This window comes from Taudactylus pleione, unplaced genomic scaffold (assembly GCF_031769625.1).
Source record: "Taudactylus pleione unplaced genomic scaffold, aTauple2 ptg000192l, whole genome shotgun sequence".
Classification (NCBI taxonomy): domain Eukaryota; kingdom Metazoa; phylum Chordata; class Amphibia; order Anura; family Myobatrachidae; genus Taudactylus; species Taudactylus pleione.
This window is the reverse complement of record NW_028284594.1, coordinates 561,926-575,828: the sequence shown is the minus strand read 5'-3', so window position 1 is coordinate 575,828 and position 13,903 is coordinate 561,926. Positions and strand designations below refer to the sequence as shown.

Below are 13,903 nucleotides of genomic sequence, written 5' to 3'. Positions count from 1 at the left end.
TTGGCTCTGATAGAGCCAAAATCACTCCAGGGCTTGTGGCAGCGAGACCCTACCGCAGGGTCTCCGTCTCAAGCCCGATGGTCGCGATGGTCAAGACCATCGCAACCATCATCATGGACGCTCGCTATAGCTGTGGGTGGTAACCCACAGCTATGCGAGCGTCCATGAGGACACTCCAAAAAAAGATAGGAGGGCCCTGATTCAGAGCGAGCGCTCTGGTCAGAGCGTTCAGCTCTGAATCAGGCCCTCAGCCAGTAATCTCTCAACTGTGTAAATATCGGCCACTTCTGTGTGCTTACAAATGGTTTGAGACAACGCCTGTAGTAGGATTATACACCACTTCCAATTTTCTCTGCTGCTGCTCAGTACCTGATTTACTAATCATCAGCAGGTGATGTGTTCCAGGGAATTAAGAAGACTGGTGAGTGCCCTGATAGATAGATAGATAGATAGATAGATAGATAGATAGATAGATAGATAGATAGATAGATAGATAGATAGATAGATAATATACTAACAGTCAGACACTCGTTCTTATTTGTGTGATGCAAATATTGCCCCCAGGGGAGGACTGCTGCTGTGGTTTTGGCTTTGTTGTATTTGATCAAACAAATATAAAACTCTTTCTTCTTCTCTTGTTCCATAAAACAAAGCAGATATTTTTCGGCACAAGCGTTGAGCATAAGCTTCCATGAATATTACAGCAAACAAAATACAGTAGATGAATGCAATCCCAGTTGTGATGGAGCTGTCCGGAGGACTTGTAGGATGCTTACAGTATGCTGAAAAAAAAGTTATGTTCAGCGGATATTCTTTAGTATAAAGCCTGTTATTAAATGTCCCAAAAGGAATGTTCACCTGTTTAGAGAAAACACAAGTACTGTATAAGCATTTTCTCAATTTAAATTAAATAAAAAAATATATATATTTATATATGCCATAAAAGGGAGCTTTGCTATAAAACATGTTTCCGTTCTTTTCATTTTTATAAAATCATATGTCCAAATAAAATAAGTACATTTGCAAATATTTAATATTATTTGTTCTACTGTCTGTCAAAGATTTCTGCTCAGTTGCTGCAACACTTGTAAAAGACCCTTTGGTAGGCAGTCAGTCGTGCCGTATGATCAATGTTACATTCTAGAGATGGTTAACACTAGTTAACTAGCTGGTCCCAGAGCCGGATTTAGATCTCATGGGGCCCTAGACAAGATACCAGTTTTGGCGGCCCCCTCCCTCAAACATTCCATAGCACTATATTTTAATTTCTGATTCTCAGCACAGAACCCCCCTCCTCCCCTCACAGCACAGACCCCTCTTCTGTCTCAGCATAGACCACCCCCCTCATGAAATGCCCCTGTACTAGTGCCCCTTATGCAATGCCCACTGTAGCAGTGCCCTTTATGCAATGCCCCCTGTAGCACTGCGCATTATGCAATGCCCCCTGTAGTACTGCTCATTATGCATTGCCCCTGTAGCAGTGCCCCTTATGCAATGCCCCCTGTAGCAGTGCCCATTAAGCAGGGCCCCCTGTAGTTGTGCCCATATGCATTGTCCCCTGTAGTTGTGCCCATATGTATTACCCCCTGTATTTGTGCACTTTAAAGTAGTGCCCCTATAGTAATAGTAGTAGTGCCCCTGTAGTTGTGACCTTTAAAGTAGTGCCCCTGTAGTAGTAGTAATAGTGCCCCTGTAGTTGTGACCTTTAAAGTAGTGCCCCTGTAGTAGTAGTAGTAGTAGTAGTGCCCCTGTAGTTGTGACCTTTAAAGTAGTGCCCCTGTAGTAGTAGTAGTAGTAGTGCCCCTGTAGTTGTGACCTTTAAAGTAGTACCACCAGTGTTGTACTGGTGCATGAAGGGCCCACCAGGGGAATGTAGTGATAGGGGCCCATTTAGGGGTGTGGCCAGCCTCTGCAGAGGCTTGGCTAACCATAAGAGAGTGCATGGTTTGGGCCCCCTTAAAAATATATATAGTAAATACTGCTAGTGCATGCATAATAATGTACCAGATTAATAACAACAATGCATTGTAGAAAATATACCATAGTTCTGTGCATTATAATGTAACATATGTATAATGTATAATTCAAGTGCACAGTCTGGAACCTGATTCCTAGAGAAGGGGGTGGGCCCACAGGCAATGGGGCCCACCGGGGGTTTCCCCTGTACCCCTGTGGGCCAGTCCAACCCTGAGTACCACTGTAGTAGTAGTACTGCCCCTGTAGTTGTGACCTTTAAAGTAGTACCCTTGTAGTAGTAGTAGTGCCCCTGTAGTTGTGACCTTTAAAGTAGTACCCCTGTAGTAGTAGTAGTACTGCTCCTGTAGTTGTGCCCCTGTAGTAGTAGTAGTAGTAGTGCACCAGTAGTAGTAGTAGTAGTAGTAGTGCCCCTTTAGTTGTGCCCTTTGCCCCTGTGGTAGTAGTCCCCCACCCCCCGCCCCCTACTTACCTGACTCCACGCGGCCGTCGCCCAGGTTGACGCTCCCACTGCCATACTGACTGGATCTAACTTGATCCAGCAGTTGCGGCCGTGCAGGCTCCTCACGTCGCGGGTGATATTATGACATCACTCGCTCAGTGCATCACTGGAAACGCTGGCTCTGAAGCGATCGGAGGCTTCCTTATCCTCCAATCACTTCAGAGGCCAGCGTTCACTGGCCCTGTACTGAAACGCCACCTCCTCCTTTCCTGTCCTCGTAGGAGCAGGGCTCTGGGTATGGTGCTGCTGCTGCTGGCACCGCCGGTGAGAGGAGACACAGCAGCAGCACGTCCAGAGCCCTGCTCCTACCAGTACAGGGAAGGAGGAGGTGGCGTGAAAATGCAAGCTCTCTCTAGGGCCGGATTTCGGGGGGGCCCGTGGCCTACTGTACATTATACTCTAGCTGGTCCAGTGAAAGAGTATAATGTACAGTAGTAGCACTATGCTATAATATTTATACCCAAAACTATAGTTTATGTTTATACCCTAGTTGAGATTTTATATAATAACGTTTGATGTTGATAATAATAATACTGATAACTTTGTAATGTTTTGTGAAAACAAGTTTGTGCAAGTAAATGTTCCTGTTTAGGAATACTTAACTGATAGCTACGATTAACATATATTTAGGAATACTTAACTGATAGCTACGATTAACATATATTTAGGAATGCTTAACTGATAGCTACGATTAACATATACAGTATTTTAAAGTTGCTGTATAAAACTAACAACTGAATAGTGCAAATTAATTAATTACATATAGGTTCCTATGTATTAATAATCAAGGCAATGCCATGATTACAGTATTTACAGTTTGTATTGTGACAGACATTTTCATTTTAAACAAAATTTCCCCTTCTATGTACTAAATATAACTGCTGTTCATACGCGTTAGATCCCGAACATATTTGGAGGAGTCTTTCACATTTGTGAAAGAGTCTTACGGGGAATCTGACACTGGGCATGCAGTGGCAAACGCAGGATTTCCAGAGGGGGGTTTCCAAATGCTTAATTTTAGAGCAAGTGTGGCCTGTCAATGAAGAGGGCAGAATCAGTACTTAACCAACTTTAATAAGCGTCATACAAAGTGTATTGTGTGTAATAATTCCAGCATACAGAGGACCAGTGATCACAGTAAGTCATTAGATGCATCAGTAGGGCCATCCTGCCTGAGCTGAATGTATATATTTTAGATGTGGGCACCATTCCAGACTATTGGAGCAAGTCCGGGAGCCTGGAGGAGCAGCAGAAGAACCTAGCACTGCACTGGACATATATGTACATATTGGGCTCTATAGCAGTGCATCTCAAACAGTGCATGTTTTCCAGATCTTCTAGTTGGTGTACAGGTTATTTATTACTGGATGATACATGTTAAATTATTCACAGGTGGTGCTAATTATTTCATTTGTGATACTGAGAAGAACATGCAGCACTAGTAACAATCTATTATATTACTATTCTATTGTGGTCATGGTGTGGGCTGGCGAGGTGGGTTTCCAGGCAGATGGAAACCCCCCCTGCGTTTGCTTATGGCATGGACACAGTGTCAGTTTCCGGAGCCAGATGGAGGCTCCTAAAAATTCTCGAATTCTCTTCTGCTATTCTACTAAGAATATGCCTCCATAGGCATAAAATTGTTTACACCATTTGAGAATGGCGTAAACCAGCAGGCCAAAGCTTAGCTTTTCAGATTTTGGTACATAGGGGTCAGACCATAATCCCCATTGAAAATAATAGTGAGTGCAGTCTGCAGTGCTAATTAGTCTTTTGCAGGGAATTCCTGTGAAATCTCCTGCATTACGAAGTTAGCCCATAGCAACAATTTTCTGCTGTTTATACATAATTTTATGAAAACAAAGCTTGATAAATAGGTCCCTTAATGCCTTATTTTTAAGCACAGGCTAAACCCATTCATGGACATCACTAAAAACTGCATCAACTTAAAGCTAATAAAATCTGCAAAGTTTTATGGCAAACATAAACAGGCCCTCCAAAAGCCGTGTGGGCCCGGGTAACAGGGGGTGTAGCCTAATCGTGGGAGGCATGGCCAAGCCCCTTCCCGGAAAAAAAGCCTTGCAGTGCCGCGCGCTGGGGATTGGGGGGCGCTCTGAGCCCCCTCAGCCCTGCTCAAAGTCAGGGGGGGCACGATCAGTGTGATCGCTCCCCCCCACAGGCATAGGAGACTGTTGTGGCTGCTGCTCAGCAGCCACGAGCAGTCTCCCACTGCAGCTCAGCACATACTGTGTGCTGGGCTGCTGTGAGGGAGGGGTGACGGCGCCTGACTCGGGCCCCCGCCGGGCCCCTCAGGAAGCCCGTGCCCCGGGTAATCTGTACCCGCCCCCCCCTTCTCGGCGCCACCTGAACATAAATACAAATACAAAGTTTAGTCATCATACATTGTATTATCATTTAATTTAGACAATAGTTTATATATCTTTTAATTTTGGTAATTTTAAAATATGACTCTATAGATATAATGTAAGCCTGATAGTTGGAGTTTTGGGCAGTATGTAAAAAGAGAAGAGGTCTGGCACACAAAAACCTAAAGAATAATAATAATAATATTATTATTATTTATTTATATAGCCAACATATTCCATATCTTTTTACAATTGGTATATGCCCGAGGTATTGACCTAAGGTGTAGCTATAGTAGGTGCAGAGAGTGTTCGGCTGCTACAGTGCCAAGGCCTCCTCTGGGACCCAGCCCTTTCCCTGCACCGAGTTACACTGTCATCTCCTGTTGCAGGACATATGGGCTTAGAGCCAGGGGCCTATTTATGATGGGTGCACGGTGTTTAAGGGGCACACAGGTCCCTGGGTCCAGGAGGGGCCCGCACCGCACACCCTGCACCCATAAAACTTACCTCTCCGTAGTCCCACATCAGCTCCAGTGTCTGTGCCTGTAAAAACGACTGGAAAATGTCGTAACCATTTTCCCTTCGTTTTGCGCATGCACACTACAGGGAAAATGGCTGTCACTGCCATTTTCCCGGTGACCTGTGTATGTGCTATAGACTCTGGGCACACTCTAGTGTGAAGCTGGCCGCGTACTACTTAGTGTGCAGCCGGCCACGGGACAGAGAGGAGGGAGCCCGTGTCAGAGACTGCACACGGGCCCCCTCCGCTCTAAAAATGTCCCTGCCTAGAGCTGATCTAAGCTACAGCCATCTCTAGCTGCTGTCTGCATGCATTGTGATGTCACAATGCAGGTCACAGCCCTATATAAAGGATGCCCAGCTACTGGCAGCCATTTTGTCCTACATTGATACTCTGAGTAGTTCCTACTTTATTTAAGTGACTTTGGATAATGACTACTGATATGGACTTTGGATTATATCTTCCAATAAGGTCTTGAACAGCAACATCTTCAGAAAAAGAATCTGAGAAACATCTTCAGGTAAGGACTATATAACATATTTTGGGCTGTCACCCTTCAGTCACCTCCCTCCATTTTATCTGCAGTTTTTAATTTAGAAACAATGGATAAATCAAATTATTTATCTGATATGACACTGCCTGACTTAAGATGGGTACACAGTTGTCCAATCCTTTGGGGATCCAACTCCAGACCAGACTGTTAACACAATCCTACTGGAGACCTGGTCGCAGATTCAACACCCAATATATGCCAACACATCTGTCCCATTTTGGAGCAGCTCTCAGATCTGCATCTGCTGAAACAATCTACTGAAAGTATTGTGTCACCATACACACTCTTCCAATCTTTGGCAGACCAGCTGCCTCTCACAGGCAAGGGTGTGGCTCCAGTAGGTGTAGACAATGGGGCTACTGTGGGGCCCAGGCAGCCTATGGGGTGCTGCACTCTCCCTGCATCGAGTTACAATGCCATCTCCTAAGCCAAGCATTTTTTCACCAGAGTCCAGCTGAAGGGCATCTGCTGTCACTGGCCCAGTCAGCTTTGCCTCCATCTCTCCTCACTGACTGGTTTATTAGGGAATCATAGCCTTCTTATATACCACATTATTTCCTAAACATTTTGGATTAGGGAGACTATAAATATATATATATATATATATATATATATATATATTTATTTATTTATTTTTTATTTTTTTTTAAATGTGGGATCCATTTTCTAAGCCTTGGATGGAGATAAAGTGAACGGAGATAAGGTATCAGCCAATCTGCTCCCAACTGTCATATCACAGACTGTGTTTGAAAATGACAGTTAGGAGCTGGTTAGCTGGTACTTTACCTCCAACCACTTTATCTCCATCCAAGGCATAGCAAATAAACCCCTATATTTTTTCATTTATAATACTTACTATATGCTAATCACCATTAATTTTATCCTGCATGTCAACTAAGTAGGCAAATAGTGCAAATATTAGATCATTTCTCTCTTCCCATTGGTCTGGGAACCATTGATACAAAGGCATGTTCATAAACCTTTATATTGTGAGAGGATTATCACACATTAAAGAGACTACCAGGAAGGCTCCAGAGGGAGGTAAAGGAATTATAGGAAAAACATAAAAAGAGTGGTAGTCTACTGAATGGTAAATGCTACAAGTCAATTTAATAACACCTTCACAGGAAATAGTTATAGTCTTTTAATAATAAATATTGTGTAATAAATGTATCCCTAACTAGTTCCATTGCATAGCTACAAAGGGGAGAATATCAACTTTATGACTATCTACAATGAATCAGACATTACCCTATCCAACAGCATTCAACAAGCACCCTGCATACTTACACTTACACGGGTTACGATATCATAGGTCACGTAAAAAATAGCTTCCAGACCTGGCAGATTATCCACCCATTTGCCAACTAATACAGAAAACTGGAAGACAATGTGGTCCGTGGTTATAATTAGCACAGTGAGCAGTGCAAACAGGAAAACAATCACAAGGCGATACAGGCTGGCTCCAAGTTCCCTTCTTGACAGCTTAAATCCAGTTGACTTGATTAACTTTGTAGAGCTGCTATTTGCCAAGTGAGCCAAGTCTGTAATATTTTCTCTCTGCGCCAGCTGCTCCAGTTGTTTTGTTATGTACTTGTTGTCAAATCTAATATCTGTTAAATAGTTTCTCAAGTACCATGTTCCACTAAATAGCATATACAAGATAAAACATCCAGCCAGAACCCTATTGGTTACTAACATGATGTCCTTAAAAAATGATTCCACTGCTTCAAAGTCCTTCTTCATCTTGTTAGCAATCTCTAGTATTTGATTAGATACTATAGAATTATCTACATTAGCAAGTACACGCACCTCCTTAGAATCATGGATTGTTACTTTCATAAAATTGTTGACAAATGTACTCATTTCATTTGTAAGTTGTTTGAATGTGTACGAGGAGTTTAAAACCATTTCGGAGGAGTGTTGGGAAATGCATCTAATAATTTGAAAAATTGTTCTGAGGTTTTTCAAGATATTTGGAATTATGTTGAGAGCCATAAGCATGAAGCAGGTAGACAATAGTAGCCGGCGTCCCTGTTTTGTGCCCAGTGTAGGGATGATTATGGTCAGAATGCAGCGAATTGGGTGCACAAGGACAAGAATTACACATATAAGGATGGCAGAAGTTGTGGACAACACAGTTGCTGGTAAAGAATTGTACTGTAAGGAATGGAATAGCCATATATAAAGAAAAACTCCAGCCAAAAATGAAATAATAAAGCACAGAAAAATCAGCAACAGGGTTTGCTTTGAATCTCTGGGGACAGGGACGGAATATGCAGACAAGAGCTCCAGCAGCGTGTTATGAACCTTTGGGCGCACAACCCTTTGAATGTAGCTCCAACATGAATTTCTGTAAAAAAAAAAAAAAGTATATACATATACATAGCAAATAATTAGTGAGATTCCAAAGTAACTACTGTATGGTATCATTGTTTGAATTGAATACACATATTTACAGTACTGAATTCTTTTCTGTAAATAAGATTGAATGTAGTAACCATGTCGACATTCAAGATGTCAATAACTTAAAGTTGACAGTTGTGATGTCGACATTGTCGAAATGTCGACATGGAGCATCAGTTGGTACTGCCGGACCAGAAGACACTGCTGAACTGCCAGAGTTAGAACATAGGTACGGATGTGTCCTCATACACATAGCATCTATACACCATTCGGCACAAGACACCCGACCGCTCTGAGAGGTGTGGCGTGCTGTCTTTTACTTTAAATTTTGCAACTTATTTGCATCACAGACACAGCAAAACACCACTCAAAATGTACTAGAGATGCTGGGCTGTCACTTCAACCACACAGGAGTTAGTTTTAATCATCTACAAAGTCTCAGATGAAGCACAATGGGACTTGGCGTGAGAAAAAGCCGCTATTCACACACAGATGTACAAATGTCACACATCATAATGATCAGTCTAATCTAACAGAGTACTTTTGTTGCTTACAGTTGTTTTATTTATGTTAATAAGATGAACATTTTGAACGAGAAAGAGGCTCAGCATGACCGTCTGGCACAGTACCTGGCGCGCCTAGAGGGGCTGTTTGGCCCGACTGAAGCCACAGTGTATGAGGACACATCTGTCCGTCTGTGCAGCACCTACAGGACCCACTTTTTGGCAACACTCTAATCATGTCAACATGTCATTAGTGTTAGCGTGATGAATGTCGATGTGCTAAGCATGTCAACATAAGGATCATTTCGACATTCTAATGCCGATATTATGACTGTTGAAATGATAAATGTCGCCAAAACATACCAAACCCATCTACCATAACCAACATGTAATCATGTGTGTTTCTTAATGCTAATAACCCTGCTGTTGTCAAAACCATACTTTATTATGGCTTTATTTATATGTGTCCAATATCAGTCCAACATCAGTCCTTGTGAGAGCATTCTATAGTTTTCTTTTCCTTTATTCCAAATCCAAGAGATGACCTTGTGTTATTAACAGAGTCCTACTACTGAACAGGATGCCAAAGATGCCAAAGAATTTTCTGTACCAATGAAATATTTGATGGACCATTAGTATATTTCATATAGTATGTTTATACATTTACATTATACATTTACAGGGACTAGCTGCTGGAGTGTTATATTGTTATAGGTATTGGCTAGTCCCCTTTATCACCTGTGTATTTACTCTATTTTGTAGGTGAGACAGGCAGTCCATTTCCCAAGTTGGTCCCTACTGGGCCAACAAATACACTTGCTTCCCAAAGATTGAGATTCTAAAGATACACCCAGTTGGGAGCACTGTACATGTCAAAGTTAAGTGCACCTTTATTTAACAAACTAAACCCCTACAAGTTAAATACACACAGATCATGTTAGCTTTCAACTGCATACAGAATATTGTAAGTAAATTTAGCTTGGGCAGTAATATTCAATGGGGGAGATGTAAGAAGCCCAGAAGCGGTATAAGCGCACATTATGTGCGCTGATACCGCTTCTCCCCGATGTATGATCAGGGGTCTGGGCTATGCGCCCCTGTCATTATCGGCGCTGCTATCTACAAGATAGCAGCGCCCAGCGGCAGGGCCATGTATGAACGGTCATAACGCATTACCGTTCGGCCAGCTGTAGCTGTCGTTATCGACAGCTACAGCCTGGCGCTAGCCTATCCCCACAGCAGGGACAGCGGTGTCCTTGCTGCGGCTGCTGCCGGCTCTAGGCTGCACGCGGGGATCTCGCGATATTTGCGAGATGTGGATGTGGAGATGTGGAGATATGGAGCCGGCCGGGACAGAGACACAGCGCATCAGCACTAGGCTGATGCGCTGCTGTCTCTAGCGGATAGCACCGGAGGGGGGGAGTTATCGCTCCCCCTCTCCGGCCGATGAGATGTTCTTACATCTCATCGGTAGTGCTTCCTGCTTTGCTATCGGAGACTGAGGAAGTCCAAATGATGAGATAAAGCTCCATCGTGACGAAATGCTTTGGGTATTTATACAGGTTGGTTGTCTTCAGAGACGCTCTAATTTCTCAATAAATTGTACGAGCACTATCATACGTTTTTATTGATGTATTTGTGTGAACAAGATAACACTATGTGCTCTTCTCATTTTTATATTTTTTTGTGTCAATTAAAAGACATACATTCCTGTTGCTGGGACACTTATGAAGTCTTTTCAAGATATCTGATAAGTCTAAACCTATATATTTATATGTTCACTTCAAACAATTTTGCACAAGTGATGTTAGTTACACATTGTTGCTCTAGGAGGCGCACTTGTCCTTTTGTGTGTTTCATAAATAGCCGGTGGCAATTCGGACAAGGAGCTTTACTGTGTATTTTTACTATTTTACTCTGCATTTTAATCATTTTTATTTTTATTATTTTATATATGTGACACCTGGATTACTACATTTGTTTGTATATGAGTGTTAATATATATATAAATATATATATATATATATATATATATATATATATATATATACATACAGTAACCTATCTACATTGCATTAGACAAAGTAACAGGATGCAGTAAGCATGAACTAAATAGAGTAAACAAAACTGGATGTGACAGCTGGGGGTCAGCCTGCTGCTCACCTTGGGCCCCTGGGCCCCTATCACATGCTGTTCACTTTATTTCAAGCTTTCTGTATCATGTTACTTTATCTAATGCACTGTAAATAGGTTACAGGAAGTCATCTTTTAACTGTTAGAGGCCCACCGGGCCACCTGCTCGCTGCGCATAGTATTTTATGTGTTGTTTTCTGGTAGGGGCATGACCACACCTCCCAGATTTGCCTTCTCCCCTATCTACAAACTGAGCTGACACATAATCAAACCCTATAAGATTATATAAAAATGTCTTTAATTTAAGGGATAATAATATTATAGAGATTGGTAGATATATAAGAGGCTGTGAGTGACCTACTGTATAACACCTCCAAGGTCCGTCCCTCCTTTGGATCCGATTATCTTGATACTGCTTATCTGTTTTTTTTACTTATGTTACATTTCTAACTGTACACAGAAGCAGAAGGACAAACAGCAAGGTATTTTTAATGATGTTATTATATTTATTAGCATCTATGAAAACACAAAATCCATCCACTTTATAGTTAATATTAAAACAAATAGTTTTTTTTGTTGTTGTTCTAGAGAGATGATTAACCACATATTAGGTTTGTAAACTATGTTTTTTCACATCCACTCATTCTCTGTAGGAAATGGAAGAAATGTATCACTTTCATGTTATTGCAGAGGGTTTCAAAAGGCTTTTCCGTAATATCTTAATGTGTTCTTACATTCTTTGTCTTTCTCTGTATGGCTGAAGAAAGCTTTAGTACAGGAAATGCATTATACAACCTCTTGATAATAACCTAAAGCATAGTTTGCCTCCCTGTGTTTTGCACTGTACAGGAGTTAGTAGATTACGTGGCATTAGAGGGAAAAACATCCTGTAGTTTAAGGGCAATGGGAAAACATATTTTAGTGTTTTAAAATAAGTTATTGTTCAAGCGGTAATTAGTTTGCTGATTCCATTAAAAACTTGCTATGAAGTTTCTCTTCATTCAAGGTTCATGCTATTAACCTCTTTGAACCTGTACACCTCCGAGTAGCTGTCATTTATCATTCCCCTGGCCCTCCCTCCAATTCCTTGTCAATTTAATTTCCTTGGTCCCCACTAACTCTCTTCAGAACTTCCTGTCCTCATCTTAGGTGGCTTCAATATCCCTATCGATGTCCCCACAGAATCTTCTGCCTCTAAACTCTTTACCCTCATATCATCACTTAGTCTCTCTCAATGGACTTCCTCACCCACCATGTGAGTGGATACTCACTTGATCTGGTCTTCACTCACCGCAGTAATATTTCTGATTACATCAGTTCCCCACTCCCCCTATTTGACCATCACCTTCTCTCTTTTAACTTATCCCTGAGCCCTTCTCTACCTATGCCTCCTAAGGTTACCATCACTAAGCATAACCTTGTGCGGCTATTGATACTGTATCCTTTTCCTCCCTGCTTGACTTACTTCTCTCCCCCATTATCTCTCTCTTCTACACTGAACAAGCCATTTTCCTTTACAATGTCTCCTTTACTACTGCTCTTGACTCTGGTGCTCCAGCGACCACTGCTCACCCTCACAGATCTGCACCTCAACCCTGGCATTCCAAATGCACCAGATACCTGAAAAAGTGCTCACGTTTTGCCGAACATCAGTGGAGAAAATTGTGCTCCAACTACCAACCCCTCTCTCTCCTCCCATTTGCCTCCTATAACCACCTTACCAACTTTCTTTCCTCCCACTCACTGCTCAACCAATTTTAATGTGGCTTCCATCCTCTTCAGTCCACTGAAACTGCCCTCATGATAGTCAGCAATGATCTCCTTGCTGCCAAATCCAAGGGTCACTACTTTTTACTCATTGATCTCTCTGCTGCTATTGACTTGGTGGACCACCATCTCCTCCTGCAAATCCTTCGCTCCTTCAGTCTGTGGGATACTGTCCTCCCTTGGTTGTCCTCCTACATCTCTGACCACTCTTTCTCCATCTTCTCTCATGACCATTTCACCCCCACTTCCAATAAAAGTAGGTGTCCCCCAAGATTCTGTTCTGGGACCTCTCCTATTCTCCCTCTCTGGGGCATATTCAATTAGGAGCGAAAAGTCCATTGCCAGACTTTTCACCAACATCGCTGCTTTTCAGAGGGATAAAGTATCGTGTTCATCCCCGTGTATCCCCGTATTTAATTCCGAAATCATCGAAAATGGGTGCCGGCGAAACTAAAATAGGCGAAAAGTGCTGTCATTTTGGGGGAAATCAGCCTGACACACCCAAAAAATGCTCTGACATGGGCGTTCACTATGGGTACCCCTGACTAGCCCTGCTGAAGGTATTTGGGGTGTTTAAAGGGTCTCAATAAGGGCCGTTTAGCGTCTTTGCATAAGGGATGAAGAATAGCATTTCGCAATTTTAAAAACACAATGAGTAGTCCCACCAAATTTGGGGTACATGAAAATGGGTGCAAGCTTATTTTAAAGTGGTAAGGAAATGGTAACTATTAAATGTGGTGCGCAAAACCTGCCGCCCCTGGTCTGACACAAAGATGGAGACTCACTAAACTCCAATGGGTATATTGTGGCAAAAGAGTAATTGTGTCGCTAGGTGGCGCTGGATATACAAATAAAGATATACAAGATGAAATATATAAATAAGATACTTAATACTTTTCTTGACATTCTTCGCTTATGTGCGAAGTTCTCAGGATCTCCTGGTATTTTCCATATGGTACATGAAATAAATATAAATACAAAATGACCTGATGTGAACAGTTTTGAAGAAATAATGCAAGGTCCACCATATCACCCAAAAGGAGCAACAGTCAACAATGTCCAGAAGTGGAAGGATCCCTATAACCAACGCATTTTCGACCTGTCACTGCAGGTCTTTTTTCATACCATTTGGATTTTATATTGTTTTTTGTTTGTGAGTATGTGTGTTGTATTTGTACA

At 42.0% G+C, this 13,903-nt stretch overlaps 1 protein-coding gene across 1 annotated transcript; it reads right to left on the bottom strand.

Annotated features, from left to right (window-relative positions):
• Positions 1-534: 534 nt before the first annotated feature.
• OCSTAMP (osteoclast stimulatory transmembrane protein) lies at positions 535-12,958 on the bottom strand. The gene is made up of 3 exons (XM_088476728.1): positions 12,813-12,958; positions 7,212-8,268; positions 535-858 (listed from the first exon to the last, which is right to left on the bottom strand). Exons 1-3 carry the CDS (start codon positions 12,956-12,958, stop codon positions 535-537), a joined length of 1,527 nt encoding a protein of 508 aa, XP_088332854.1.
• Positions 12,959-13,903: the final 945 nt, after the last annotated feature.